The 26,588-nt window shown below is 37.9% G+C and overlaps 1 protein-coding gene across 11 annotated transcripts in view; it reads left to right on the forward strand.

Annotated features, from left to right (window-relative positions):
- Positions 1-26,588, forward strand: part of RAPGEF2 (Rap guanine nucleotide exchange factor 2) — a 382,443-nt gene that overhangs the window by 192,646 nt on the left and 163,209 nt on the right. For 8 of the 11 annotated variants that reach the window (XM_019521725.1, XM_019521731.1, XM_019521717.1 and 5 more), the window contains exons 5-7: positions 13,474-13,549; positions 16,045-16,212; positions 18,985-19,002. In XM_019521725.1, the coding sequence (XP_019377270.1) occupies positions 13,474-13,549; positions 16,045-16,212; positions 18,985-19,002 (262 nt within the window). Of the gene's footprint in view, positions 1-5,518; positions 5,687-13,473; positions 13,550-16,044; positions 16,213-18,984; positions 19,003-26,588 lie in introns of those variants that run through there. The other 3 variants (XM_019521718.1, XM_019521724.1, XM_019521726.1) reach the window with 2 other exon arrangements.

Consider the following 26,588-nt stretch of genomic DNA (forward strand, 5'->3'; position numbering starts at 1 on the left):
GTAAGGGTAAGGGGAGCTAAAAAAATCGCTTTTTTGTAAATCCATTGAGCTGTTTGTTTAAAACAAAACCAACAAAAATACCCTGTAGAAAATGAGCTTGATTGAACATCCATTGTTGGAATGAGGCTGGATGCAAGTGTTAGTAGACAGTGCAGATCCATGGTCCTTTGTGTCTGAATGGGAATGCTGCACCTTTCAGGGAGCTCTCTGTCAGGGTAGCTTATGGGAGTATTTGTAGCCCCTCATACCTCCCCCTCCAGCTATGTGCTGCTTTTGCATCCCGTCACCTGCATGTAATTGCTCTGCCTCAAAGGTAGGCAGGGCTGTGCAGCCCTGGGCAGTCTGATGCAGGGCTGCTGAGGGAGAGGATTGGGGGAAAGGACCAGCATAGGGTGGAGGTGGGTAGGGGACCCATGGAATAGGGGGCAGCACAGTGTAAAACCAATGCTGCAATCAAATAAGACTGTTAAAAGTTGGCATTAAACCCCTGAATTTGAATCTGGCCCTTGTTACTGCCATCCAGTGCCTGGCAGAAAGATTACATTTACATTAAGTAAAACGTGTCAGTAAAAAGAGTTTGGGTATTAATAAAAAAGTTTGCAGATTGTTTAGTAAAAATACCATTTTTCCTTGGGTTGGCAACCCTAGTTAGCACAAGGTAGTCGCTACTACTTGGTGCCTTTGTATCTGGAGTGTGTATGTGTGCGCTTTGTTCAAAATGGAAGCAAATTTACACTTGCTACAGATGCTTCCATCTTGGACATCCACCAACTCTGAACATCCACCTACTCAGTTTAATACAAGGCAGTTATTTCAGTGTCCCTTTGAGCTTATTTAAGCATATTCATAACCAGATGTAGTAGAGACCTGAAAAACTGCAAGCTCTTTCCTGAATGTAAAGTCAGTGGGATGTGGAAAGAAAGGACAATTTGGCCCTGCATGTACTGTTTGAGTAAAGGAGACTAACAGATTAGATTAGTGCAAAGTGTTCTTTTTAATAATTTGTCTAGTTTATAGTTTGTTTCCTACTTTGTAGGACTGAGCACCAAGTGTATTATAGCAGTGGTACCCAACCTTATTGTCCATGAGGGCTGGATGGGCAGTACCAGGTCCCTCTGGGGACTGGATCTGGCTAATGGGCCTGATTTTTTTAGCTGTTAGGGGTTGCACAGCCCAACCCTGATCTGTCTGCTTGGGGCAGGGCAGGGTGGAGTGGCTCCAGTATGGATGTAAAGGAAGGGGTTTGTAGGGGCAGAGCTGCTCTCATCTAGATGTTGGGGAGCAGCCCAGTCCTGATCCTGATCCAGATGTGTAGAATGGAGGCAGGGCAGCCCCAGTCTGGATGCACTTAGTGGCCCTGATCTGGACACACACAAGGTACAGAGGGAAGCTGCCAAGCCCTGACCTGTATGTGTGTGTGGGGGGGGGGGCGGGGGCAGGGCGAGGCATTTCAGCCTTGATCTGGATGTTGGGGTAGAGGGAGTGGCCCAGCCCAATCTGGATGCACTGGGGGTGGACCTGGCCCTAATCCCACTGCTTAGGATCAGCATCTACTGCTCGTCACTACCAAGTTTTCTGACTTGTTTGGGTCCCCGTCGGCTGACTGTTATGGCTTCATGGGCCAGAGGTTGAGCACCCCTGTATTCATAGTTATTTCTCAAGTTAGATCCCCAGTGTAGGTAAAGTACAACTGTCTGTAATGAGTGCTCACTGGAAGGAGAATATTGCAGTATATATGGCATGTGCTAATGTTTTACTAGCAAAAGCTCAGCTGAGATGTTTTCTAAACAGAAAATGAGTAGGATTAAGAATGCTTTGACCATTTTGGTTGATTATTTTTTCTCAATGACTTTTTCTACTGTATGCAGTTCTTTTTTAAAATGGTTGAATTTGAATAAAGAACTTTCATACAGGTGAAAACCTTCAAATGCTGCATATCCCAGTGGGAAAATACATGAATCTTAAGTGAATTTAATGCATGTTAATTACAAAGGTTATGAATGCCCTTTAGACGAGGTCTGGTCTCCCAGGTAGTATTTTTTCCGCATCTGCTCATCCTTTGGTAAGTTCATTATTTTATGACATCATAATTAGTTCTATGGCAGCATTGACACCATGAAATAAGCATGTCTCCTCTTTAAGACCAAGCAAAATCTGGGCTGTTTGAATGGCTAATTATCAAAACAAAATTATAAAGGGCATGCAGAAAAATGCTAGCTGAATTATTTTTATAGAAATATTTTTCAACTTTGCAACAGTATAAAAAATTCCTTTTTATAAAGTGTGAACTGTTTATAGTGAGCTGAAGGCCTTTTTTCCCCTCTGAGCTATATTCGGATGATGTAGCTAGTTTCTAGCATCCAGTACTCTAGAGACTGCCGTGTTGAGTTATTAGAACAAGTTGGAAATTTTGTTGCCATAACTACTACTTTCCAGATGTTTTATACAGATAAATGACATGGATCTGAAAAATTCACTGAAAACTGATTTAAGAACAAAAGCAAATCTATGATTAGAATATGAAAGGGGCATGAAGAGGCACCCTGTGTGACACTGCAGTTTAAATGGTATTTAGGATCACCTGCTGGTCTGAAAACCGTAGACAGCTGACCATCTGCAGTAGATTTGCAACAGTAGTTTTATCTGCCATTTTTTTCAAGTGTTTTTATGGTGTTCTAGTTCAGCTTATGTTTTAAATTAAATCCAAAGATTTTCAGTGAAAGAAAATGAAAGGCAACATGCAAAACTGACACTGGAAAAAGCTGTAAATTAACTTTTCAGAATTTACTAGCTTTTGTCTTCCATGAGATCCCATAGAAGACTAAAAACAAAGTTAAACATTTATTAAGATAATAGGAGCATTCAGTTTCATTAGATAGAAAAGTTTTTAAAAGAGAAACTAATTTATTTCAAGGCATGAATTACACAATTCTCTGTCAGGAAGCATGGCAGTTAAGCATTCCTGCCATACTTGTTCTGTACATTGCCTCTAAAATGGCAGGATAATAGGTACCCTTGGCAGGAGCCAGGTGACTGCCAATTAGCAGACAGAATATCCAAAGGCTTATTGGTGTGTGCTGAGTGCCAGACTAAGGCAACTATATTCTTTCTGTTTTGTGAAGTAATGTGAACTCCAGGACAAATCCTAATGAACCTGGATTAGGAAGAAATTTCCCAATCTAGTTACTTCAGATAGGGTTTTATAGCTCATTCTGTTGATGTTCTGGCTGCAGTTAGTGGTAAAATGAGGTTAGAATGATCATTGGTCTGATCTGGTATGGAAATCACTTGTGTGTTAAAGATTATAAGCATGTAGTCTGCGTCCAGATGAGTGCGTGCATTTGGTTGCCCGGGGACAAGTAGCAATGCTTGTGCTGCAGCTACTTGTCCCTGGGGAATGCTCGTACTATCTGTGCTTTGGCACGTGGCAAGTTACCCCAGGGGTGGTATGGGAGGCTGGGGCCAGCACTGTGCTGGCCCCTGCAGCCTTATCTGGGGTCCTGGGTGCCTTCTGGGGCTGTAGTTGCAGTGATCCTGCTGGGCAGAGCTTGGCTGGTAGCCTCAGCGCAGCTCCGGGAAGCCTGGCTTCGCCTTGCAGCAGCAAGCACTGCCACCACTTTTTCTTTCCATGGGTTTTTTTGCCCCCTGGATATTTGGGGGTCAAAAAAAATCCATGGGGAAAAAAGTCCAGCAGCAGTGCACCCTTGTAGTATGGAAAACCCCCAACTATGCAGTATGTGATGCTGCAGATGTGTTTGCGGCACCACATACTGCATGGCTGCAGCTTTCTGGATGTGCCCATAGAGAACCTATTTGGATAATGTTGGTATGGCAAGAGTAAATTTTAATTGTTGATTGAAAGCAAAGATATAACCAGGGGATTTGTGAAAGATCATCTATTCCAGCTAGCTGTATTGACTTCTGTACCATCAGACGTTAATAAATAAATTAATGGAGTTGACAAAAAACAGCTGTCAGGCAGCATCTGAGGTCATGAAGCTGGTATGCGGAAGTAGTACCCATGCCACACATGCTGCATATATCAACAGGCAGGAAATGTGGCTGGGTCACCCAAGCAGGAAATTAAGCGTCAGCAGGAATGTGGCTCCCCTGTGCGTGCAGCACAGAAACATGAACTCAAGTTCAGAAGGAAAACACAGGGAAAATGGGAAATACTACAAGGACTGGGCTTTGTGTAGACAGTAGTAGCAGAAACAACATAGCTGATACTTGAAGACAGCAGGTTATACAACTTCAGTTTCTGAAAATGGGAAACAGCGTTTGTAAATGTTCTTATTACTGTAGTGTGAGAGTCTCAGAAGCAGGTTGGTGCTGTAATATAACGAGCCCTAAAGAGCTTTGTAACTAGGAAAGGAAAACTAGTTTGTAAATAATTTATTATCATTTCTTACTGTAAAGTAGTGAACAAGAACAACTCATCATATACTTCAGTTGTTTTGGAGTTATTTGTATCATGAAATGTACAGAACCAGGGAAACCTAAACAAGGTTTTTACACCTACCTCTGGCTTCAAAATATTTCCAAATTGAGAAGTGGAGAGAGATGAAAGGAGTAGGAGAGGGAGATGAAAGCAGGAGAAATGTTTATTTTAATCCCCATTATTAAAAACTAGGTATCTTCTCCAAACCTGTGTGTGCGCATGTGAGAGAGATTACCTGTTTTAATCAAGAACTCTGCAAGGATTTCATTGCACAGCACTAACTTCCAAGTACAGATTAATTTTTGAAAATACAATATGTGCATCAGATTATTGGAGTTTAGTTTTAAAGTAACATTCATAAAAGACAGTTTATATTGTACTTTAAGCTTCAAATATCTTAGTTGGTTTTTTTAAATGCCCATATTAAATGATTTTATTATGGAATTACTTATGTATGTTAGTTAATGGGAAGACTATTGTGCTCATTAAACTTCTCTGCCTTCTTTAAATTAGTTCCATTTCTCATAAATGCTTCTAGTAATTTTAAAATATAATAATTTTAAATGACCTGCATTTCCTTATGTTCAGAGAAACAGTGTTGCTGTGTTGAGATGATGTTTCTTTCTGAAACACTAATAGTCTTCCATCCTTTGGTCCCATTTCACTTGTAATCCACATAAATTTCTGTGTTTAATTTACTATGATTTCATTATGAATAAGAACCATAAATTTAGCTAATCTGGTTTGCAGGAAACAAACTTTCAGTTACTGTAATGACAGTAAAAATGGTCTTTTAAAAATATTGTACAACGTGAAGAAAAAACAGTTACTTATTAGATTAATGTTCTTGGTATTGCTAGTCAGTGGCGGGTGGTTGGTTTTTTGGGGTTTTTTTTTTTTCCCCCTGAGATCTGTGTTGCTTTTGATGAGTACATTTACATTCCAGTGCTGAGAAGTAACATTCCATTAGGGAGTTAGACTGACATGAAAACAGGAATGTAGAGGCCCAGGGCAAGGGAACAGTATTGAATACAGATAGGAGAGGCTTCTGTGCTCAGCTATTACTGTCTGTCCTGAGCACCTTGGGAAACATGAGTGTGTACCAGCATGTCTTGGAATTGGAATAAATGGACAGATTAGATCTGAAGACACTGGCTTAGTTTTCCATTGTCTTGAAGTTTGTAGATAGTATGAGTAGGTGGAAGAGATCACCGTTGGTGCCTGAAAGTTCTTGACTGTCTGAACGTGAGTGTTCTTGATTTGTTTTAAAGTCTTTTGTGTACAGTATCTGGTCTTTTAATGATGAAAGATGTATTGTGAAATCTGTAAGGTGTGACTTGGACTCATCAAGAGTAACAGATCTGTAAAAATAATAAAAAACAAACAAAACCAAAAGGACCCCCCCATTTCTCCCCAATAAACCAACAACAAAACTCCCCTCTACTGACTAGAAATACCAAGAACATTAATCATGTCAAAAAATCCTCCTTTTCTGTTGTTTGGGTCAAAGATTACCAAGTAGTAATTGATGTACTTGCTCTGAATTATAATTTCTGTAAAATGAATTTCATTATGAAGTTTTGACTCAAGTTTGTGTATATTTCTTGAAGGTTTTTAGAAAAAAAATATACGTTCGGAAACTAGCTTTCACTTGGTACACATCTCATTAACTTTTATTTGGTCATCTGTAACTGCTGAATACTTTCATGCAGATGATTGTGGTTTATTCAAAATCCATGCATTTGGGTGATGACTGAGAGGTAAAAATATCGTGTTGCTGTATAGAAGTGGAGCAGGAAACTGTAAATTTTTGGCATCTATAGTTGGTATAAATTTAATTTTAGGATTCTTGAAAATGGATATGGAGTCGTGTCAAACTGTGGAGTTAGTTTTACATCTGTTTCAGTAATAAGTTTACTGAGGCTTGCAAACCTTTCACCAGTATTGAGTATCCTTAGAAGTAATAAACAGGTTTGAATATTGAAGTAGTAAATTAGTCATTTTACTTTGTCTAATCTTTAGTATGTTTTTAAATTAGTCTTGGAAGTGGTGTGGTCAAAGTATATTTGTATAGAGAGCAATTGCAAATATTTATTTGATATCTCTGATTCTCTTTTCCTCTAAGAGCACTCACTTTATACAGTTCTATACTGAACCTGTACTTCACTAGAATTTGAGTGCCTGCTATTAAAATTACATTTTTCTATGTGGGTCTTTTTAGGTTTTTGAAAAAGTTACTTATAAAGCATGTCTAGGATGAGAGTCTCATCCCTAGTCCATTCTGTTTATGGTGGATAAAAGGAATTGAGCAGTATTAAGGGGTCTTTAAAAGGAGAATCACCCCCAGGATAAGCACTGAAGACCACTGAGAAGCAGACTTCCAAGTACCTGTAAACCTTAAGCAGCAGTATAGAGCATGACAGGGATGTGGTTGCAGCATGCATTTTTTGAGAGATCCTGGGTAACATTGCTATATGTTTGCTATAATGGAGATTAGTTGCTTTGGCTGTTTGAGTTATGCCTGTGGCAGCCTAACATAAGGAATGTGACAGTGGCTTAAAGTTAGACTTAACTGTTATTGGGTTGAAAGTTTTGTGAATCAGAATATTATCACGGATTTGGAGAAATTAAGTGTGTTGTCTACCCATGTTCTGTCTTGTTGCGTATGCAAGTTATATTATATAACGAAATGCAAAGAATATATCATGCAAGATCTACTACAGCATGAACTGAAAACAGTGTCTAAAAAAAAGAATGTGGTATAATGCTGTAGCTCCCTAGAGAGAAGTAGTATCTAATGAAGTAGCTTGTTCCTTTCCAAAACTTTTCTCTGAACTGGTTACTCCAAGGTGCCACCCTGCCTAGTTCCCTGGAAAGAGGCAACTATCAGTAGTAGCCTTTATTTTATGTTGGGAGGAAGAGGGAGCGGACCAATTTGTTGAATACCTAATTTAACTGAGCCGAGTAGTAAACATTTCTGCAACCTTAATATTCTAAAACTTATGTGGATTATAGTATGCAGATAATTTATGATGGACACTGGTGGAGAGTAACCTTTCTACCTGGCAGTCAAACCCGTGGCTTGATTTATGGTCTCTTGTGGGAATTCTTTCTTGGTATTTTACATAAAGCTTTGTGCCTTGTGTGTTTTATAGTCAGTTAAGTGAGCTCTTGTGTCATGCGAGTTGCCTCTGTTGCTTGCGTGTCCGTTGGGTTGGTTTTTAAAGAACTCTCTCAGAACTTTCATTCTGTTAGCCAAATTTGTTTTGGTCTTTTTTCTTTTTTCTTTGGTTCCAAGTATTGTTCCAGTGTGCAGTATGTTCATCTTCTACCATTCCTTCGTCTAGGGATCCCCCACATGAAGTGTGACATCAGGTTAATAGGTGTCGGATAACCTGAAGTCTTCCTCCCCCCAGCTTTTAGAGAAAGTTCAGGGGAGAATATTTTCTTTGTGTTCCCTAAAGCAGAATCTTGTAGTTTGCTGACAGGAGCCAATGCATCAGGGGTAGGGAATCATTCTCTTCTCTTTCTCTTTCTACATTTAGAACCACTGTTTTGGGGTGATTGCTTGTGCCAGCTTCTACTGCTGCTCAAAACTCTGCCCAATTGTCAGAGCAAAGTTGACATCCAGTTTGACAGTTTTTATGCTGTCCATAGTCTGCTGAGTAGCAGCAGGGAAAACTCTTGAGACTTCTTAGTTTTCATTATATTGTATTGTGGTAAAGCTGAGTAGCAACAGAGCAATCTCTGTGCAGCTGCTGAAGGACAAGACTGAATAATTTATTTTATTCATATTTGGAATGATATCTTCACAACAGTACAGGCTAGAAATGTTTCTGTTTACCATGGGCTCACTCCCTGATAATGAAGCTATTGTTAGAAGGGGATTAGATGTTGGGAAGCTTGAGTGCTATTCCTACTGTGCCACTGATTTGTTAGGACATTTGTCACTTAAGCCAGTGGTTCCCAACTGGGGGTCCATGAGCAAGTTTCAGGATTTCTGCCTAGACCGGCATGGGGGGGAGTTGCCTTGGCCCCCCAGGACTGAGGCAAGTCCTGAGGAAGGGGCAGGAGTAGGCCCACAGCCTCCATCTTGCAGATGGTGCTATGGACAGGTGGGCGAAGCTGCATGTTGCTGCTGCTCATGTGAGTGGGCCCCCAGGGCGTCCCACTGCACTTGGGGCCACATGGGCAGGGCTGGGGAGCCGGGCCGCTCCTCAGAAAGAAAAAGGTTGAAAACCCCTGACTCTTGCGTCCGTTTATTTGTTTTTTTGCCTGTAGAATTTCAAGTTTCACTTTATTTTCTTGGAGGTATTTTGAGTTTTTGGATGAAAAATAACTGCAAGGTATCTTAAGATAAGTTTTCTACTCATAGGAACATAAGTAATTCATCAATATGGATGTTGTATGATTTAATAGTTTAGCTACATATGATGATTTTTGAATGCAGCAATAAAACTTTAACAAACAAATGGTTAAATGGATAATGGTTGATTCTTAAGTCTAATAGGAAACTTCGTTTGGGATTTTTATCACCAGTGCTGAGACTTGGTACGTACTTTTTGCCTAAAGATATTGACTATCTGCTACCTTGTGCCACAAGGTGAAATCCAAGCAGGTAATTCAGACAGATGGTAAGAGAAAGAAGGGAGTTTGCTATTATTTTATTTCTATTTTTTTTAACTTGATATGTCAGAACAGGGGTTGTGCCTGGCCAGGTACAGAATCAGAAAGCATAATGTTCTTGACCTGAAAAGAAGAGACAAGAAGGAAAAGGTTTTAAACTTAGGTTAGGAAACCTAGTGAGAACAAACTTCTAAGCTGAAATCAAATTGTAACAAGATAAAACTAGAGGGGCACTGATAGATATTTTCTTGGCCAATACCGATAGCTGATGATTAACCAACCATATCGTCTGATGCCCATTCGATAACCAATATTTAGTAGTAGTGCAAGGCATTTTAGACTACTAACATAAATCTTTTTGTTTTGCATTTATAATGTGCGCACACACACACTTATGGATTTTTTGCGTTTCTGGTTCTAGAAACATTTTGTAGCAAAAAGACCACATATTATATTTAAAACTTTTACTTTTAAAATGGTGGTTTGCAATATAAACTTTATACTTAGCTAGTTGCTTTGGTGCAGCTTTTTCCTGCCCTGCTTCTTTCTTTTCTGTAGCCATCTTTAGGAAACCATTGTTTTCAGTAGCATAGCATGTCTTGAGGTGCTCTGTTAAGTTCAGTGTGTTGAAGTCTTTACCTGCGTTGTCTCCCTGTGAAATGTTTCAGCACATACTTTGCAATCAGCTGTTCAGTTGTTCTTTTCAGATACTTAAATAAAAATTCCATATTGCACTCCTTTGAGACGTATTTACAGCTGATAGAGATTGCACGTTGCACAACAGCAAATATATTCTTATCTAATGGTTTACGTCACAGAATTCCATGCACCAAAAGGCATAATTATTGGTAAACATTGGCTACAATAACCAAAAAAACCCAATTTATATGATAACGTCATTTCTCCTTTTATCAGTACCAATTTGATAGCCAACTGATATATTGGTGCACTCCTAGGTAAAACAAGTCTTAGTTTTAGTTTGATGGGGAAATATGCTGATTTTGTTTATTTTTTTTCAGTTTGAGGGCCAAGTTTGTTGTTTTCCCACTGCTACATCTGCCTTGTCATAATTTTTAATCAAGAACATCCTTTTATGCTGTTTTTTTTCAATGCACCTATTGGGCACATCCAGATGAATGTGCACATGCAGGGTGTGCATTAGCTGCAGCAAAAATAGCAGTGGCACAAATTTGTGCCACTACTTTTTTGCTGCTGCACATACCCCTGTGCATGGAGTTCGGTGGGGGGGGCAAAATGCCCTGCTTTGGGAAAAAGGTTGTTTTCCTGCTTTCCTGTCTCCTGACATGCTGGAGTATATGGGGAACACCTAGAGAAGGGGAGATGCTCTGACTAGCAGCCAAAGTGTCTCCCTGGCGGACCCAGCATCCTTGTCTGCTGGAGTATGCTCCTGGAGCATGCACTTCACCTTTTTTATTTTGTAGAGGGTTTTTTGTTTTAACCAAGGATCTTCCGGTGTTGAGTTTTGTTGCCTCACTGCAAATTTGCAGTGCAGCTAATGGTTGCACATGTGTTGCATATGGTTTGAAGCATCGCAAACTGCACGTGAATGCTTGTCTGGACGCACCCATTGTGGTTATTGACATAGATCAGGGTCAGCAGCCTGCAGCCCAAATCTGGTCTGCAGAGCTGAGGGCCTTTGGCAAGAGGTGGGAAATGGGAAGTTTTATCTGCTGTGGCCAAGCAGTGAGGCTAAGTAGAAACACAGGTTGATAGCCCTGGCTTGCCTCAGAACTGAGTTGGGTCTTCCCAGCCTACCGCTTGAACAAGTTGCTGACTGTTGATGTGGGCAATGGTTGAAAATCTGAATATTTGTATCCTGAAGTCATTTTTCAAAGAGAATAAATGAAGTAATGGTTTCATTTTCCTTTATACCCTGAAAGTAGTTACAGTTTGTACAAAATTCAAACTTGCATTGCTGAGTAGGGCAGCCTGCATTTTGTTAGTGTTAAGCAACAGAAGAATGCATGCTTTTGCCTCTGGAAATATGTGCATCTTGTTGGGAAGATTTTAAGATATTTTTATAGAATCTTTAAGAAGATTCAGTATTCTGGAAACTCTTTCTATTGTAGTATTTCATGTACCATTAAATATAAATGCTACAGTGGTGAAGATGAATGGATAGTATTTCTTTTCAGTAGTCAAATACTACCTTTTTTCAGCTTTTGAAATGCTAGTATACATAAATCACCCTTGTGTAGCAAGTGAAATTAGTTAAAATGAACAATCATATGGGAAGTAAGAGGATAGTAAAACACCCACTCAAAATTCCACTGATTGACATACTAAGATATAACTTGATTCTTTACAAAGGTAAGGGATAACATGTTGAGAGCTGTTACGTGTCATAAAAATGTACTTTTCATGATTTTTTTTATTTTTAAATAAAGTAATTCCTGATTGGTGATATAGTTGCAGTCCCATAGCTCAGTGTCACACTTGGTTTTTTTAACATTGAAAAGGTAAATGAAATGTTGACATCCTTTCCCCATGTGTTTCTTCCCATTTTTTCTTCCTCAGATTTCTTATGCTCTAGTGACAAATGAGAGTATTCATGGACATTTTTGTTGGACAAAAGCTTTTTAAGAAGTAAAAAAAAATCTCAGCTTAATTTTTCTTTTTTGGGGGGAGCACTACATTGCAAAAAAGTCAAGTCTGTTTTCTTTTTCTTTGATTACTTTTCTATAAGCCTTTCTTATATGCTCATCCCTATGCTATTTAGTAATGTGTGGCATTCATCAGTTTGGGTAGTTCATTCTGAAGTTTCTATACATGTGGATTTTAACACTTGGTGCCCTGTGTTGGAGGTCTTATCAGAGTGTGAAAAGTCTGTTACAGGTCTCATTTGTAGTTTAAAAGTTCATGCCGGATTTATTTTAGTTCAAGCAAGTAGGATGTCCCCAGCAAGATATTTTATTTATAAATAAAGCAGCAGATTTTAGATTCTTAAAGAGCAGATGTTCTCAACTGCTCATATCCCTTCCCACAATCCTGGACTTAGGCAGGATAGGATAAAGGCCAGAGAACAGTTTTGCCCTAGGTACAGATTAGAACAGCCATAGGGCTGCTCTAAATTGCATCTGTTTATAAAGGCCCGAGACTTTATATTGGTTTAAAGCATTGAGTTTCTTTCAAGGGTGCCACGGGGTTAGCAGTGTTAGGCAGTGCAAACATGATTCACAAGAGAATTCAAGTAGGAATCCATAGTGTTAAAAATATTTGACCTGTTGTAGTATTTATGTCCTTGTAACAGAAGATTTGCTCTACCATTTCTTTTAAAAGTTTAAAAACAAACAAAAAAAACCAGAGAGAGTTAAAACTAGCGCTGGCATTTTTCTGAGGGGGACCATGAGCCTGTTGCTGGGTACTTTGAGACAAAAAAGGTGAGAACCAGTGGTCTAAAGTCTTCAGAACATAACAGCTTGGTCCAGGGTGGGCTGGAGGTGGAGTAGTTATTCTGCTTGTAGATGGCACATTCCCACGCACAACTAACTAATGGCATGTTTGGTGGGCCTGATAAAATATATTTGCCCATGGACTGTAAGTAGCACCCCCTGCTCCAGGTAAAGGCAATTTCCAGCTGCATATTTTCTATCCTGACACTCTGAGGCAAAGATTATGGGCTTATGTTATTGTTTGTTATTCCTAATGATGTGTTTATCTTTTTATGCCACACTACACTGTAATGAAAACAAAATATATTCTTACTTTGGGGACAAAGCACAACCACTTGCAGTCGTGTTTCAAACTTTATTAATGTCTTTAAAATACTTTATATACTTCTTGTAATGATTGCATAACAATTTGAAATTTAATCTGCAGGCTCATATCCATTTAAATTGGCAAATGCTTATTCTGTTTTTAATTACAGTAGTGTGTCATTTTATCCTGTGGGAAACTGTCTCTTGTCTGTCTTGCCTTGTTTAGTAAATTTTCAAAATAAGACAGACAAAGCTTAATTAGAAATGACTTGGTTATTTGTCTAAGTATTAATATAACTATTTGGCATACAGTTGTAAATTCTGTAAATCAAAAGTATATTGGCATTCTAGGAATGGTTAATTGCAGGCAAACATATGTGTGGATATTTTGCTCTGGGCAGAAGTGCATACAGTTTTCCTATGAAAAATATGAAAGTTAATTTCTACCCAGGAGAACGTTTATGATCTTTTTTCCAATGCCTGATGAAGGGTGTTTGTGCCCAAAAGCTTGCAATTAAAGAATTTTTTTGCAAAAATCTTGTTGGTTTAATAAAAGAGATCATCTCTACTACAAGTCATGGTTATATATTTCCTATGCTTTTAAAGATCCGGGGTTGGGTGCACATACTTCCATGGATTGTGCTACAGCTTTGAATTTGTTCTGATTTAAGTAATTTTATTCCTCAGTTTTGGCAAGCGTTCTGCAGGGAGCTTGAGGCGTGGCTGTGAGTGCATTGTTTTAGAGCCATCTGAAATGATTGTGGTAAGAATATTTGTATTAACTTCATTTAAACTTTTTCCCCTCCTAAAGTTAAATGTATTGCAGGAAACAGTATTTAATACTATTTTGAATTCCTGCAAATTATCTCTATTAAGATCCGGTATAAGTAATGCTGAACTAAGTGGGCATGAGAGACGGTTGTTGTTTTCCTTTGCTTTCTTTTTTTTTCTTTTGTCTAAATTAAGAAGTAGGCTAGGGACAGAAATTGCACGTAAAGCAGTATAAGTGATTGGAAGCCAGTTCAAATCTGGAACACAACAGAAGTTCAGTGCACATGAGCTGCTTTCAAAATGGCCAAAACCAGTTTAAGGTAAACCTGGATGAATGTAATATCAGACTTCACTGATTTAGGTTAAATCAATTTGCTGAACTTCTGTGCCAGATCCCCTCCAGATTCAAGTTAACTCGCAGACTCCCTACATCCCAGGTTGCTTTGTACCACCCCCACAAACGCCTCCCTCACAGGGTGGGTGGGCTAGTGTTTGGCACAAGTTGTTGGCTCCAGCTGAGCAGCAAGGCATGCTCTAGCACCCCCAGCTTTTGACCTGGGCCATTGCAAGCATGTGGCTGCATTTCTGGAATCAAAAGTGAATGTCTGTTCACTTACTTATTGGTTCAATCTACGTAGCTTATACTAACCTGCGATGATTGAATCGATCGAGACTTGGGTTTTTTTAATCTCCGTACTTAGCTATAGTGTATGGAGTTTGCAAACAGGTGCAAAAGTAGGCAGTATCATTTGACAAAATGAATGATCAAGTGGTATTTGAGACCTTTTTATGAATGGTAAGACTTGTTTAAAAATTGACAATGAGGCTGGATAATCAGTAGAATAGCTTTTGGTAGAAGTGTGATGATCATCAGGGGTTTATATCATTAAATATTTCTGTTTTAACTAACTTCAGACTGTCGCTTTTAACAGTTGATTATCAGCAGCTGAAAACTGTTTATTATGGCTATGTAAGGCTTATGTATGCTATTTAAGGATATTTGTACCACTGACAGTAAATTTGTCAGGTTTTTTTTTTCCAGTGTATTTTCATTTTTAATAACAGCTGTGCTTTGCTAGCAGAACAGCATCACCCCCTAGAGGGTTCTCAGATTCAATTCTTCATCAGTTTTTTTAGGGTGCAAAATCCAAAGAAGATCCATCCTCAGTACAGGAGAAATTTAAATTGTTTCTCTGTGTCCCTGAAAGTAATAGTGATAGCATGATGGTTAACCTCTTCATTAAATGGAAGATGCCCAATGTAAGGTTTTTTTGGAGGGCTGACTGTAGTTTGACTGGGAAGAGAGCTCAAACAGAGGACAGCTTGCAGAGCAACCACCAGCTTGTCACCACACATTTGTTTCACATCAGAACTGGACTTCAGTGACATGCTTATGTTCAAGTGAACTTTAAATGTTTGGGTGGGGTAACCCTAGTTTTACTAAAACCTTTTGTTGTGTGATATCATCAGTATAGACAGGAGAGGGGAAAAACGCACAACAGGAAAATCATTTGTTTAGTAATGATTTGTGGTGGTGTTATTCTCTTGGTTTCCCTGTTTCAGTTTTAGGGTAATTGTTTAGGCCTTTGTTAGGGAAGTGATAACTGTTAGTGGAATTAATTTTAATACAGAATTATTTTGGACAGTTTCCTTGTATAGACATGGGTTCATCTCAGCATGACATAATCAAATACACTAGCCAGATGGGCACAAAGAAGAGACCTGCTCTCAGGCAAATTACTCTACTTGTCTTCCAGGAAAGTCATCAGTATGAATTCTAACACTTTCAGTGCCATGCACTATTATATAATAACTTGTGGTGGTAACTTTAAAGCTTCTGGAACAGAGAAGGATTACCTTGGATGAGCTGAACAGGAAATTCCTTATTCAGATACTTGCTTGTAACTCCCCCCTAGCTGTTAATACAAATTAAATTGCTTTTCATATAAGTACCACTTTTTAAAATTATTTTTTCTATGAAAAATCCTCCTTAAAGGTTTCAAAATATTTAAAATAAGCAATGAAAACAATGCTGCCAGCTGATGAGTGAAGCTGCTCCCACAGGGTGGGTTTGGGAGGTCCCAGGTGGCCTACTGAAATCATCAGGAAAGCTACAAATTCTTTCACATAGAAGGACTTCACTTTACAGTGTATATACTGAAGTGATTGTCCTATGTTAAGAATTGAAGTGGAAAGAGGAGTGTTCTTTTTTTAATGGAACAAGTCAGTTATATAAACAAGTATCCACTTATTAAATTTCTTCATAGTTATAGTTCCTTTTTTTTTCTCATCCTTCTAGACATTTTGATATTTTTAGTACTGATTTAAATCTTTTCATAAACCAAACCTCAAACTAAAAGGGGTATGTTCAGTAGCAGTGAACATATTATATAGGATGGTCTAAAAACAATTTTGGATATGGTTAAGCAGAATAAAAGAGATCATCCATATGCCTTTGTTTTATTTCTATAATGTTATATATTATAGGTGGACTATATGGATGAAAATGAAGAATATTTCCAACGCCAAGCATCTCATAGACAATCCCGAAGGAGATTTAGAAAAATCAACCAAAAAGGAGAGAGACAAACAATTATTGACACTGTGGATCCTTATCCTGTGGGGAAGCCACCTTTACCTAGAGGATATCATACGGTAACCTATCCACATTTTTAGCTTTTAAGAAGTATGACTGGGGAAATTTATTTAACAAAAATAACCTCTCAAAAGGCCAGATTTACTGCTGGCCTAAGCAAGTGCAATTCTGTGGAAGAGTTTGCTTAAGGTAGCTGTGACTGTGGCTCTGTATGTGTGAGCATGTGTGTATTTGCATCGTAGTTCAGAGTGAAATGTTGAGAACAGTAACAACAATGAATGTGCAGCCAGCCATGCTGACAAGAGGAAAATGCATCTCTATTCAATATTCCACTAATTTTTGACATTGGCCAAACATATCCATTAACTGAAGCATGCGATTCAAATTTCTCTTCAATAATTGATTGTAATAGAAATATTTTGTTGCTCAGTGTTCTTGAGGCTAATCATCAAAGCATTCATTCTTATGTATAGTGACAGTTTTTTGTAAAGGTCTGTATTCCATTGTGGTAGACGCACTCAGTGATTTTTAGCTTAATTATCTACATGAGATCCAGACCTCAGAGTATTAAACTACCTTTTATTGATGACTGGCATGAGGCCAGAAGCTTCAATCTGAATTTTTGTATTTTGGGATCTAATGAACTACTCTAGTCTGTCCTTCGTCAGAGAGATCATTAAATCAGAGATTTTCTTTAAAATGTGGATACTTTTAAATATTGGAAGCCTTTCTCCAAGATGAAGAGAAGATAATACTTTTAAACTTGTTTGACATTATCTTTTTTTTAAAATTGAGCAAGGATCTACTGGACCAGTGTCATCAGTTTTGGTATTAATGTCAGCAGTATTCAAAACACTTGAAAGAGTTATTGGCTCCCATACTCAATTGCTTATGTCCCCAGACATGCAAAAACACACTAGTTTGCATATAAGTAACTATGTGCATTGAATCATGTTGAGACAAGTTGTGTATAAAGTTGTTCTTTGTGTGCGTGTGTGAAAGAGTTTTGAAGATTGCGGCCTTAATGTTTTGAAAATGCTGTCTGATCTAAAATAGCAGGTTGTTTTTGTTTTTATACATTTCCTTCCCTCCCACCCTTATCTCTTTACTTGTTGCCAGTTCCCTGTTAAAATCAGTGTATGACTGTAAGTGTGCAGATGTTTGATTACATTTGCTAATTAGAGGGCTTTCCTCACAAGTTGAATATATCTTACATCAACACTTTATGCATTTTGTTTATACAACAGACTGCTTTTAATAGTTCAGTTTTTAAGCTCAGTTTTGACTTTCTCCAATTTAGTACAACTTCCATAACTGAGTCACTTCCTTTGGCTCTTCTATATAACTTTTTGGCAGTTTGAAGAGATTATATTTGTTACTGGCTGATTATCAGCCATCTTTTATAGGTACACTTGTTTGAGTGTGTGAGTGTTTTAAGTATAGGAAGGATTTTTTTTACTTGCTTTCTTTAAACACATACCTTACCTATATCAACAGCTTTAGTGTGATAATCTCTTGTTGGGGAAAAAGCTATTAGTAGACTTGACATAGTGCCTTTTGCAATAGGTCCACACCAGTTGTATACATTTTATATTTTAGATCCATATAATGGCATATAGCTTTCCCTATAGTATTAAGAACAAAAGTTCATTGTTTATCATTTTATTGTTTAAATTTATAATGCATTTATAAAATGTATTGGGAAAAACACTGAGAGGGATCCCACATTGTTTGAAAGAGGTTGCCAAATTAGTCAGTAAAACCTTTAAGTAACTGAGTTAACTGGTTGATTTTAAAAGATAAAAAATACGACTTGAAGTAGCTAATTGGTATGGTTTGTAGGGAAAACATTAAGCTGAGCAAATTTTAATGAGAATTACAGAATAATTCAATTTTATTTTTTTTTTTAGTGTTTGGTAATCTTAACCATTCTTATGATATATTTCTGTTTTTGTATTTTAAAATGTTTTCCCCCAGTCTCTCATATTTGTGTATGTTGCTTCCTCCTTTGTGATTCTCCCAAACCATTTTTCTAATTTTAAATAAAAAGTCTACATTTTTTAAAATAGTACTGAAGTGGATTTTCTGAAACTGATAGGATCTGTGTTAAAATGTGCTCTTGCTTTTCTGAAATGCTGAGCATCCATCAGTTAGCATCTCTTAGCCTTTAGTTATCCAAAATTTAGAAGTTAGTATGAACAATATACACCTTAAAATATTGTTTAAAAATGGCTGCTGTTTGTAGAGTACATTGGATTACCAATGGCAGAGAATGGTTATGTATGTTGGATTAGTCTCCAGTTTTGTTATTCCCTCTTGTGGGCTGGTTTTGGCCATGAGTGTTGACAAGCATTAAGATCTTAGAAATAACCTATAGATGATGAACTCTGTATATTTCTAGAGGAAACTAGCTTCCTGCATTTTTATTTTACACAAGGTCCTTGGTTACCACATAATATAAATATGAGTTGCAAGATTACCAATATTTCACACAGGTCCAATTTGATTGTTACAGAGCTAATCTAACTGTCACACTATTTTTAAAGGAAGTTGAGTAGTGTTAAGAAAATGTTGAGGAATTTATTAGATGTTTCTAAAAGAAAACTCTGAAAACGGTTGTAAAAATTATAAATAAAGCTTATTCTATTATGCTGAATAGTAGCATGGCTTACTGCACATTTGCACATATAGCCAACATACAAGGGATCAAGGACCCTTGATAGCATAATTTTAACATTATCTTCATAGCGGTTGAATGTACTATGGCATGTCTGATAATGTTCATCTTTTCCTTTCCTCCTATATGGCATTCATTTCATTTTGGCTCACAGGAATGCACTAAACCTCAGGTATTGTAACTTAATGTGTATGGTCCTCTAACAGTAACAATTTACTTGCAAGTCTGCAGTCTGACTAATGATGTCATAATACTGAAATGCTTTGGCTAAATTTGTGTTCTGTCCTCTAGCTTTTGTTTACTGCTGTTTTTATATGCTTCTGTTTTATAGTGAAAATGCTTTACATGAATGAGGTTCAAAACAGTGTTGACTCCTTCACCTGTTTTGTTGATAATCTTTTTTTCCTTGCTTTCATGCTACTCCCAAATTTAGGAGCCATGTCAGTAGAAGATGATCTGAAAAGCAAAAACATAAAATATTTGGTATTAGACAGATTTCACTTATTTCCTCAGAATGGAAGATATATTAATCTTCATCTTGGTTCCTAAAATAGCCCATTTGTTGATGTTTGGCACTTGCATGTTGTAAGGTCAGTAGGAACGTAAGAGATTATTGGAAAGCTGTGAATTGAAAAACTTGGAATTGTTTTTGTGCAGTTGCCACTTGGATTCAGCACAAGAACACTCGAAAACAGAATTTATTATCAGATGCTTATTTGCTGTTTACTGACATGGGGCAGGAGCTTGCGTGTGCTTTCAGGAATGTGTCAAATGCGTAGCTGTTAGGAAGACTATGTCTGCGCAAGTAAGCAGTCCTGGACTATGATTAGGGACCTACCGAATTTGTGGCAAAAATGGGCTGTGCGGCAGCCTTTTATCTCATAGGTTCTTCCGTGTGCCACCTGCCTCTCCCAGTCACTGATTGGCAGAGGGGCCCTGCTATTCACTCCTGATCGGCAGGGAGGTGAAAACTGCTGTTTTATATATGATGCTGTTTTTGCCTCCGGCCGATCAGCATCAAATAGCAGAGCCACCGGGGCCCTTGCCCAGTCAGCGACTGTAGGCAAAAATGAGCCATATTTAAAACTCTGGATTTTGCCTCCCCACTGATCAGGAGTGAACCGTGAGTGGTAGGAGAGAGGTGGGGAGGAATGTAGGGAAACCTGCAAGATTAAAGGAGCTGCCACACAGCACACTTCTGCCGCATATTTGGTAGCTCCCTAACTATGGTGTACAGTTCCACTTGTACAAAAAAAAGGTAGAAAGAAAGAACGAAAATACGTATAGGATTTCTTTGGATCAATTTTAAATATAATCAGAATAACTTGAACATTTCGATAACATCTTTTATTATATTTTTAATCATATTGATTAACACAAATAATAAATATTCTATGCATATGCTAGATATAATAGGAATTTTGTGTATATTTTTTGCCCTAACATAAGTATAAAACATAAAGCAATGTTATTTTGAAACTAATATGAAATAATTAGTTTTACATTTTAAAGAATAAATTTCATTTGTTTATACAATTCTTAATATCACCTATAATTATCTTCTTTTTTTTTTTCCTTTTTTCTGCTGACATTCTAAGAGGCAGTGTTGGCTCATTCTTTGTAGCACAACTAACCAGCAGTTTTGCTAACAATTAATTTGGTTGTGCGTTTGAAAGTTTCTTTTTAAATTAGCCAGTAGGGCTTTATTGCCTTCCTCACAAACTTGTCGAATAGACTGTAATGCTAAAATCCTTTTTTTTTTTTTTTTTTTTAAAATGATGAAGATATGTTTTTTTGGGAGTTTTTTTTTTCTTTTTTAAATGATGAAGATATGGTTTTTTAGGAGTCCTTTTCTACTCATTTTGAAATCAGTAATAAAATCCCCACCAACTTCGGTGGGGTGAGGATTGAGTTCTAAAGGCACAGTAAAGTTAAAATTTTTAAGTGAGTTTTTTTAATAATAATGGATAAAATTTTTTAATACAGAAAGGTTTAATCCATTATTTATAGATTAATATGTTTTACTAATTCTGACTAGTAATGGAATGCTTAGGTAAAATGCAACAAGATTCTGATCTTGAATAAAATGCATGTTTTTTAAGACCATTTCTCAGTATTTGGCTTCCTCTGCCCATGCAGGTAAAAGTGCAATAGGATCTAATGTGTGGTTTACACAATCACACGCATGGCATGGCAGGAGGCACGATTATGGGATCATGCATTAGATTGCATTGCAGCTTATTGTTGTTTCAAGGGGAGGCCAATCCTGGGCTCTCTCTGCCCCAGCAAGAAGCAGGCTCCTACAGCTGGGAGCACCCCATGCACTGCCAGGGATGGGAGATCACAACTGCTGCAGCCTTCCAGCACTGGGGGTTTCACCCCTTCTACCTTCCTGGCTGGCAGACCACAGCAGCCACAATTTCCCATCCCTGGGGTTTTCATGTACTCCTGGGCCTGGGAGGTTGCCCCCATGCCTGGGTTTCTGGGAACCAGCTGGGTCCTGGCACTGGAAGGCATGCTCCTAGGACCCAGCATCCTCAGCTGCTGTGCTTCCCAGCAGCAGTGGGGTGCCACTGGGACTCTGAGTTGGCAGCTGCTGGGTCTAAGAGTCCCCTCAGTTGTATGACTCCCAGCCCTAGCTGGGCACAGTGCACCCCTGCGGCTGAGGGTCTGGTCAGATGACAGGGCTTCCAGCCACGGGGCAGACCCTGCTACACATGCAAATTAAAGCTGGATACCAACCACCTATAGTTAGTATGCATTTTCAAGGTCTCTGTAACTGGTTGGACCTTTTTATGGCTTGATAGATACCTCACACAGGAAGTTGGGTTCAGTTAATTGTGCAATTAACCATCTAATTTCACAATACCTGTAATGTGTAGAGGGGGCTGTAGAATAAGAAGGGAAGAACTGTTTGTAATAATGTATTTGGGCATTTATGTACATGCTCCGGGAGTGGGGCCGGCAGAGGGTGTGTTGAATGAGCTTTAGTTAAAGTGCCCTCACTGTCATTTTTCAGTGCATGGATGCTGATGCACATGATGCTGGCGTACAATAATTCCCACACTTGTGCAGAGGCACCCTTAGAGACTATGATGAAATAAATGTAAGAATAATGGTAATGCAGATAACAGCTTTTATTTGACACAGTTTGTCAGAATGCTGAAGGTGGACCATATAGACTTGATAGTGTTGCTTATATTTTAGGCAGCAATGGTAGCCTGTAGCTAAGTTTGTTAAACGTGTTCCATTATAAGCCCTTATTGTCAGCCATTTATAATTAACCAGCTGGGACAAAAATTTTCATGACTTTTATTTCTTCAAGATAACTTTTTTTATTTTTAGCTTAGGGATTTTCATGATGGGAATGAGGGTAAATTAGTTTTACCAGTGTTTAATTTATTTCCTATAAATTTCTTCTGGAGCTTTATGGTCTGGCAGAATTGTGGCTACTCAATTTAATTATTTGAATAGTGCAGGTTGATGTGGTATTGAGTAGTAGTTACCATGTGAACATGCTGACTTAGATTAGTAGAAGATAATAGGTTAATACAAGTGGGAAAGACGGAATTGCTCAAGGTGAGTTGTTTCTCAGCAAGCACTTTCCTGTAAACACTTGTGTGAAAAGAACTCTAGAGCACTTTAAAAAGAACTCTACTCTGTAAAACTAATTCAAACTAACATCAGTAATACTGAGGCAGAATTGAGGGCTGTCTAGCTGTCCATGATATGGTTGGTTTTTAAGCTGCCTATAAACCATTATAAAATTTGATGATAAATCCCTTCTCTCTTTGTTAAAATAAGTAATTTGCTTTACCACTATGTCTTGCTGGTCATTAGCTCCCAAAAGGCAGCACCATAGATAAATAGTTCTGATGGTTAAACATGGTTGATGCACTGGACCCTAAGATACAATACGCCATGAAAAATTGGGAGAGTTGTGGAGTTCCACCAGGGTATGGCCTGCCCTGAATGGCTGCACTCAAGGATGGGATGCAACTACAGGTGGGTCTGCAAATTTGGTATTCCATGGTATCCTGTTCTGAAACAAAAATATATGTAAAGCCCTTCACTGCCTCTGAGAGAATCTGCTCAGATCTGAATGTGCCTGAAAGCTTCTGAAAATTGCATCTGCATATGTTTAATAGTACTTTTTAGAGGCTGGTGGCTAAAATCTCAAGAAATTCTGTCTGTGTTTAGAATAATATCCTCTCTCACAAAGTTTGAGCTCTAGGTAAACAAGCAGCAGATTGATGCTAGTCGTGGCCATTTTGGTCTCTGGGATGAAGCACTGGGTTGAAAGCTATGAAAGCTAGTGTGTTCTTTTACTTGTATTTAATATGGTAATTATATAACATTCATGGTCCTTTTTGCATAACTGCCATCTCTTATTTTTTTTTAAATGTTCATATTGTAAAATCCAAGTATTCAAACATCAGGAAACACCACAATCAAAGCTGCCTGGGCAACCTTAATTTATCGAATGTCTACCTATACATTATGGTGATTTTTAATTCTGGTTAGGGGTGCATGACAAACTGAATGATGTAGCAGGTTAGAGGAAATTAGGTTGTGTTCATGTTGTGCATCTGCAAATGCACTGAACTGGATATGAAGAAAGATGTGTGCTATTCTGGACTTTGCCAAAGTCTCTATGGTGATGGACAAGCGTTATTAAAATAAAAACTAAGTACTCTAATTGCTTGACTGTCTGCTAAAACTATGCTGTGAATTGCATGTCTTTATTTCAAAGTGGATGGAGACAAGTGCCTTACGATATTTTAAATGCTTATTTGGTTCTAGCATGCTTAATGTAAACATGACAAAAAGATCTGATGTCTTTGTGTTAACGTTTTTTAATATGGAGTAGTTATTGAATAAAAGGAATTTTAAGAAGGGGAGTAGGGACTACAGATGATTTGTCCTAGTGTTGAGATGGAAGGGGTTCTGCAGCATTGAAGCATCTTAGAACAGGCCCCTTGAATTGAGGTGCTAGTGTAAAGCTAGAGGAAAATCATGCCTATTTAGTTCTGATCATGATTCTTGCCTTGAGGAAACAAGGGCTCTTTTTATTTGCTGCATTTTTAGTTAGGATTAGATGGAATAGAAAAAGACCCTTTTTGGATCCCAGGGAATTGTAACAAAAAATGGAGTAAAGGATTAGAATAGAATAATAGAAGGATTAGAAGAAAGGAACTACTCAACCCAGTTAAAGTGAAATGAAATTAAGCATTCATTCATTTCTAATAGGTAAGAATAGTATGTGTATACCTCAATAATGTAGATGTAATGGCCCTTTAATATGCGTTGCTAATGCCATTATTTCATTACTAAACTTGAATATTCTCTAACTCTTAGTGCATTGTATTTTTATACAGTTTTTTTGTGTTACCTTAGTCATATAAGTTTTTATATTGGAGTTAATCTAGGCATATAAACTGTCAGCCCCAGATTCACTTTATATAAGCTATAAGAGGTGAGTTGAGCATTAAAGGAGTAATGTCAGTCTCTTCAGGACCCCAGCAGCTACAATTTCATATTTCTGATTATCTTAAACCATCTAGTACCTGCTTTTAAAAGATTCATTTACTAGACATCCTGACATCAGCAGTGAGAGCTCGGATTCCATCATGCTAACTTGAAATGTGGTTCCTTCCTACTAACTGAGCTAATTTTTTGAAGGAGAGGGGAACTGGTTGCCAGTGCTTCACATAGGAAAGAGGAGCAGAGCGAATGGGTTGGGGAAACGTACAAAGGTAAAAAGGAAACAGAGTAGTTGAGAGAGAAGCAGGCTTGTGACACTAGTGGTACTGGGAGTTTTGAACATATATAGATATTGAGGATCAGGAAGGCAGGACTATTGTGTGGGGATGGTTTATTGGGAGATGTTTCATATTTTGATGGTTGAAGGAGAGCTGAAGAGAGGTGATGGTTTTGGAATCATTTTGTGATTTGTGACAGCTGGAAGGGGGGCATTTTAAGTGGATCTTCAAGAACTGAATCCTAAAGACATAAGGAAGTTAGCTAGGCTATTGATAAGCCTAACTTTTGATTGCTTTTAAAGGGGATTTAGGGCTTTCCCTCAGGAAATCTGTTCCATTGCAACCCTTACTATTGCATGCTCACCCAGAAGAGCTGTTCAGCTAGTACCCACGGGCTCCGGCTCTGCGAAGCCCTGGAAGGATTAGCATGGATTAACACATTAGTGGTCCATGTGTTCCAACCCTGTTGCTTCTGCCCTGGTTCTTTGGGCGCGCTCTCCTCCCATTTCTACTTCCTGTCTCTGGTCTGTTTGTTCTGTGGTCTGCAGAAGGTGGTATATTGTGTTCATTTATGTACTAAACACACACAAATGGTTACATATGTGTGTATGTTTGTGTATTAATGTATCTTGCATTTAAAATTGAAACCTGTGCATTTTTTTAAACAAATATGATCTGAAGATTGATTATGCCCAGTTGCAGAGGAAGAAGGACATGTTGTTTGGTGGAGTCTTCTGGCTTGGTTTGGACAAAGAATAAAATAATACAAATTGCTAGAGTGTTTGCCTTTATCTGTTTGTGTCTTTAATTGGAGACAAACGCGGAAAAGCAAGGAGAATCGGGATTTTGGTGTCGTACCTTTGGAAAACAAGGGATTCTGAGACTGTTGTAGCAGGTTTAACTAATTCCATTTTTACTTAGAAATGATTTGGTGTTCCCTATAAGGGATTGTCAAAGGACAATAGGTGAATATACATGCATACAATATTAGTCCTTATTGCAATTGAGCCTCAGAATTTCCTTCCTACAGCAGCCTGTCTGTACTTTTGTCCTTGTTACTATTTTAAGGGATCTGGCTTCATAGCTTGTTAGATGTGGGGGAAAAATGCTAACCTACAGAATATACAGCTAATGTAATTCACAACACTGTTTATTATAACAGGGATTGTTCTTTCTTCCTACTAACAATTTGCAGTTGCAAATTAATGCTAAGTGGTTCAGAATGGCATGCAGTACGCTGTTTACACAATGTTCAGCTTCTGTCTAAAGATGTCTATTTTTATATATTACATCATCTCTGCTGCAGAACTCATGTCCATTGGGATTTGCTGTTCTTTCATTCCCCTTGGAAAGAGAGCTTGCAGTAGTGTCATGATTGGACCCATCTTTTCTATTGAATCAAAAAATAATAAGTAATAATGTTTGTATCGAGTCAGGCAGTATTTCAGGCAATTTTAGAGTTAGTACTGTTATTGCCAGTTCGGGTCCTGATTTGAGTTTGTGAATATTGAAAATACCTTGCATCTTTAAAAGTGTAAATCTTCCTTAAGAAAAGTATAGATTTTTCTATAGTAGAAATTAATTTTCCTTTATTGGCTTATAGATTTGGATTTTTTGTGATGCTTGAAATATTTAATCTTGTGTTGTTAATGTAAGTGTGGTGATGTAGCTAAAAATGTAGAATTTATTTTTAAAACTAAAATTTGTGCTCCTCTTATACAACAGAAAAATATTTTTCCTGTATAGTCTTTATTTCCTCCGCCTGATCATTCCAGACTTTAATAGTTGCATACAGTCAATTGAATTTCTGCAATTTATTTTACCTTAGGTGCGAGGAGATGCTTTTTTTTAATAGTGTAATTATTACAGAGGTCTTCCTTCAGGTTTAATCTTGTTCAGTATAAATTTGTTTACAAATGGATCCAAATCGTTCGTGTGTGTGTGTATTGATACATGTTGCATTTAAAATTGAAATCTGTTTTTTTTTTTTTTTTTT

The sequence above is a fragment of the Gavialis gangeticus genome, unplaced genomic scaffold (assembly GCF_001723915.1).
Source record: "Gavialis gangeticus isolate Ggan-Ray unplaced genomic scaffold, GavGan_comp1, whole genome shotgun sequence".
NCBI lineage: Eukaryota > Metazoa > Chordata > Crocodylia > Gavialidae > Gavialis > Gavialis gangeticus.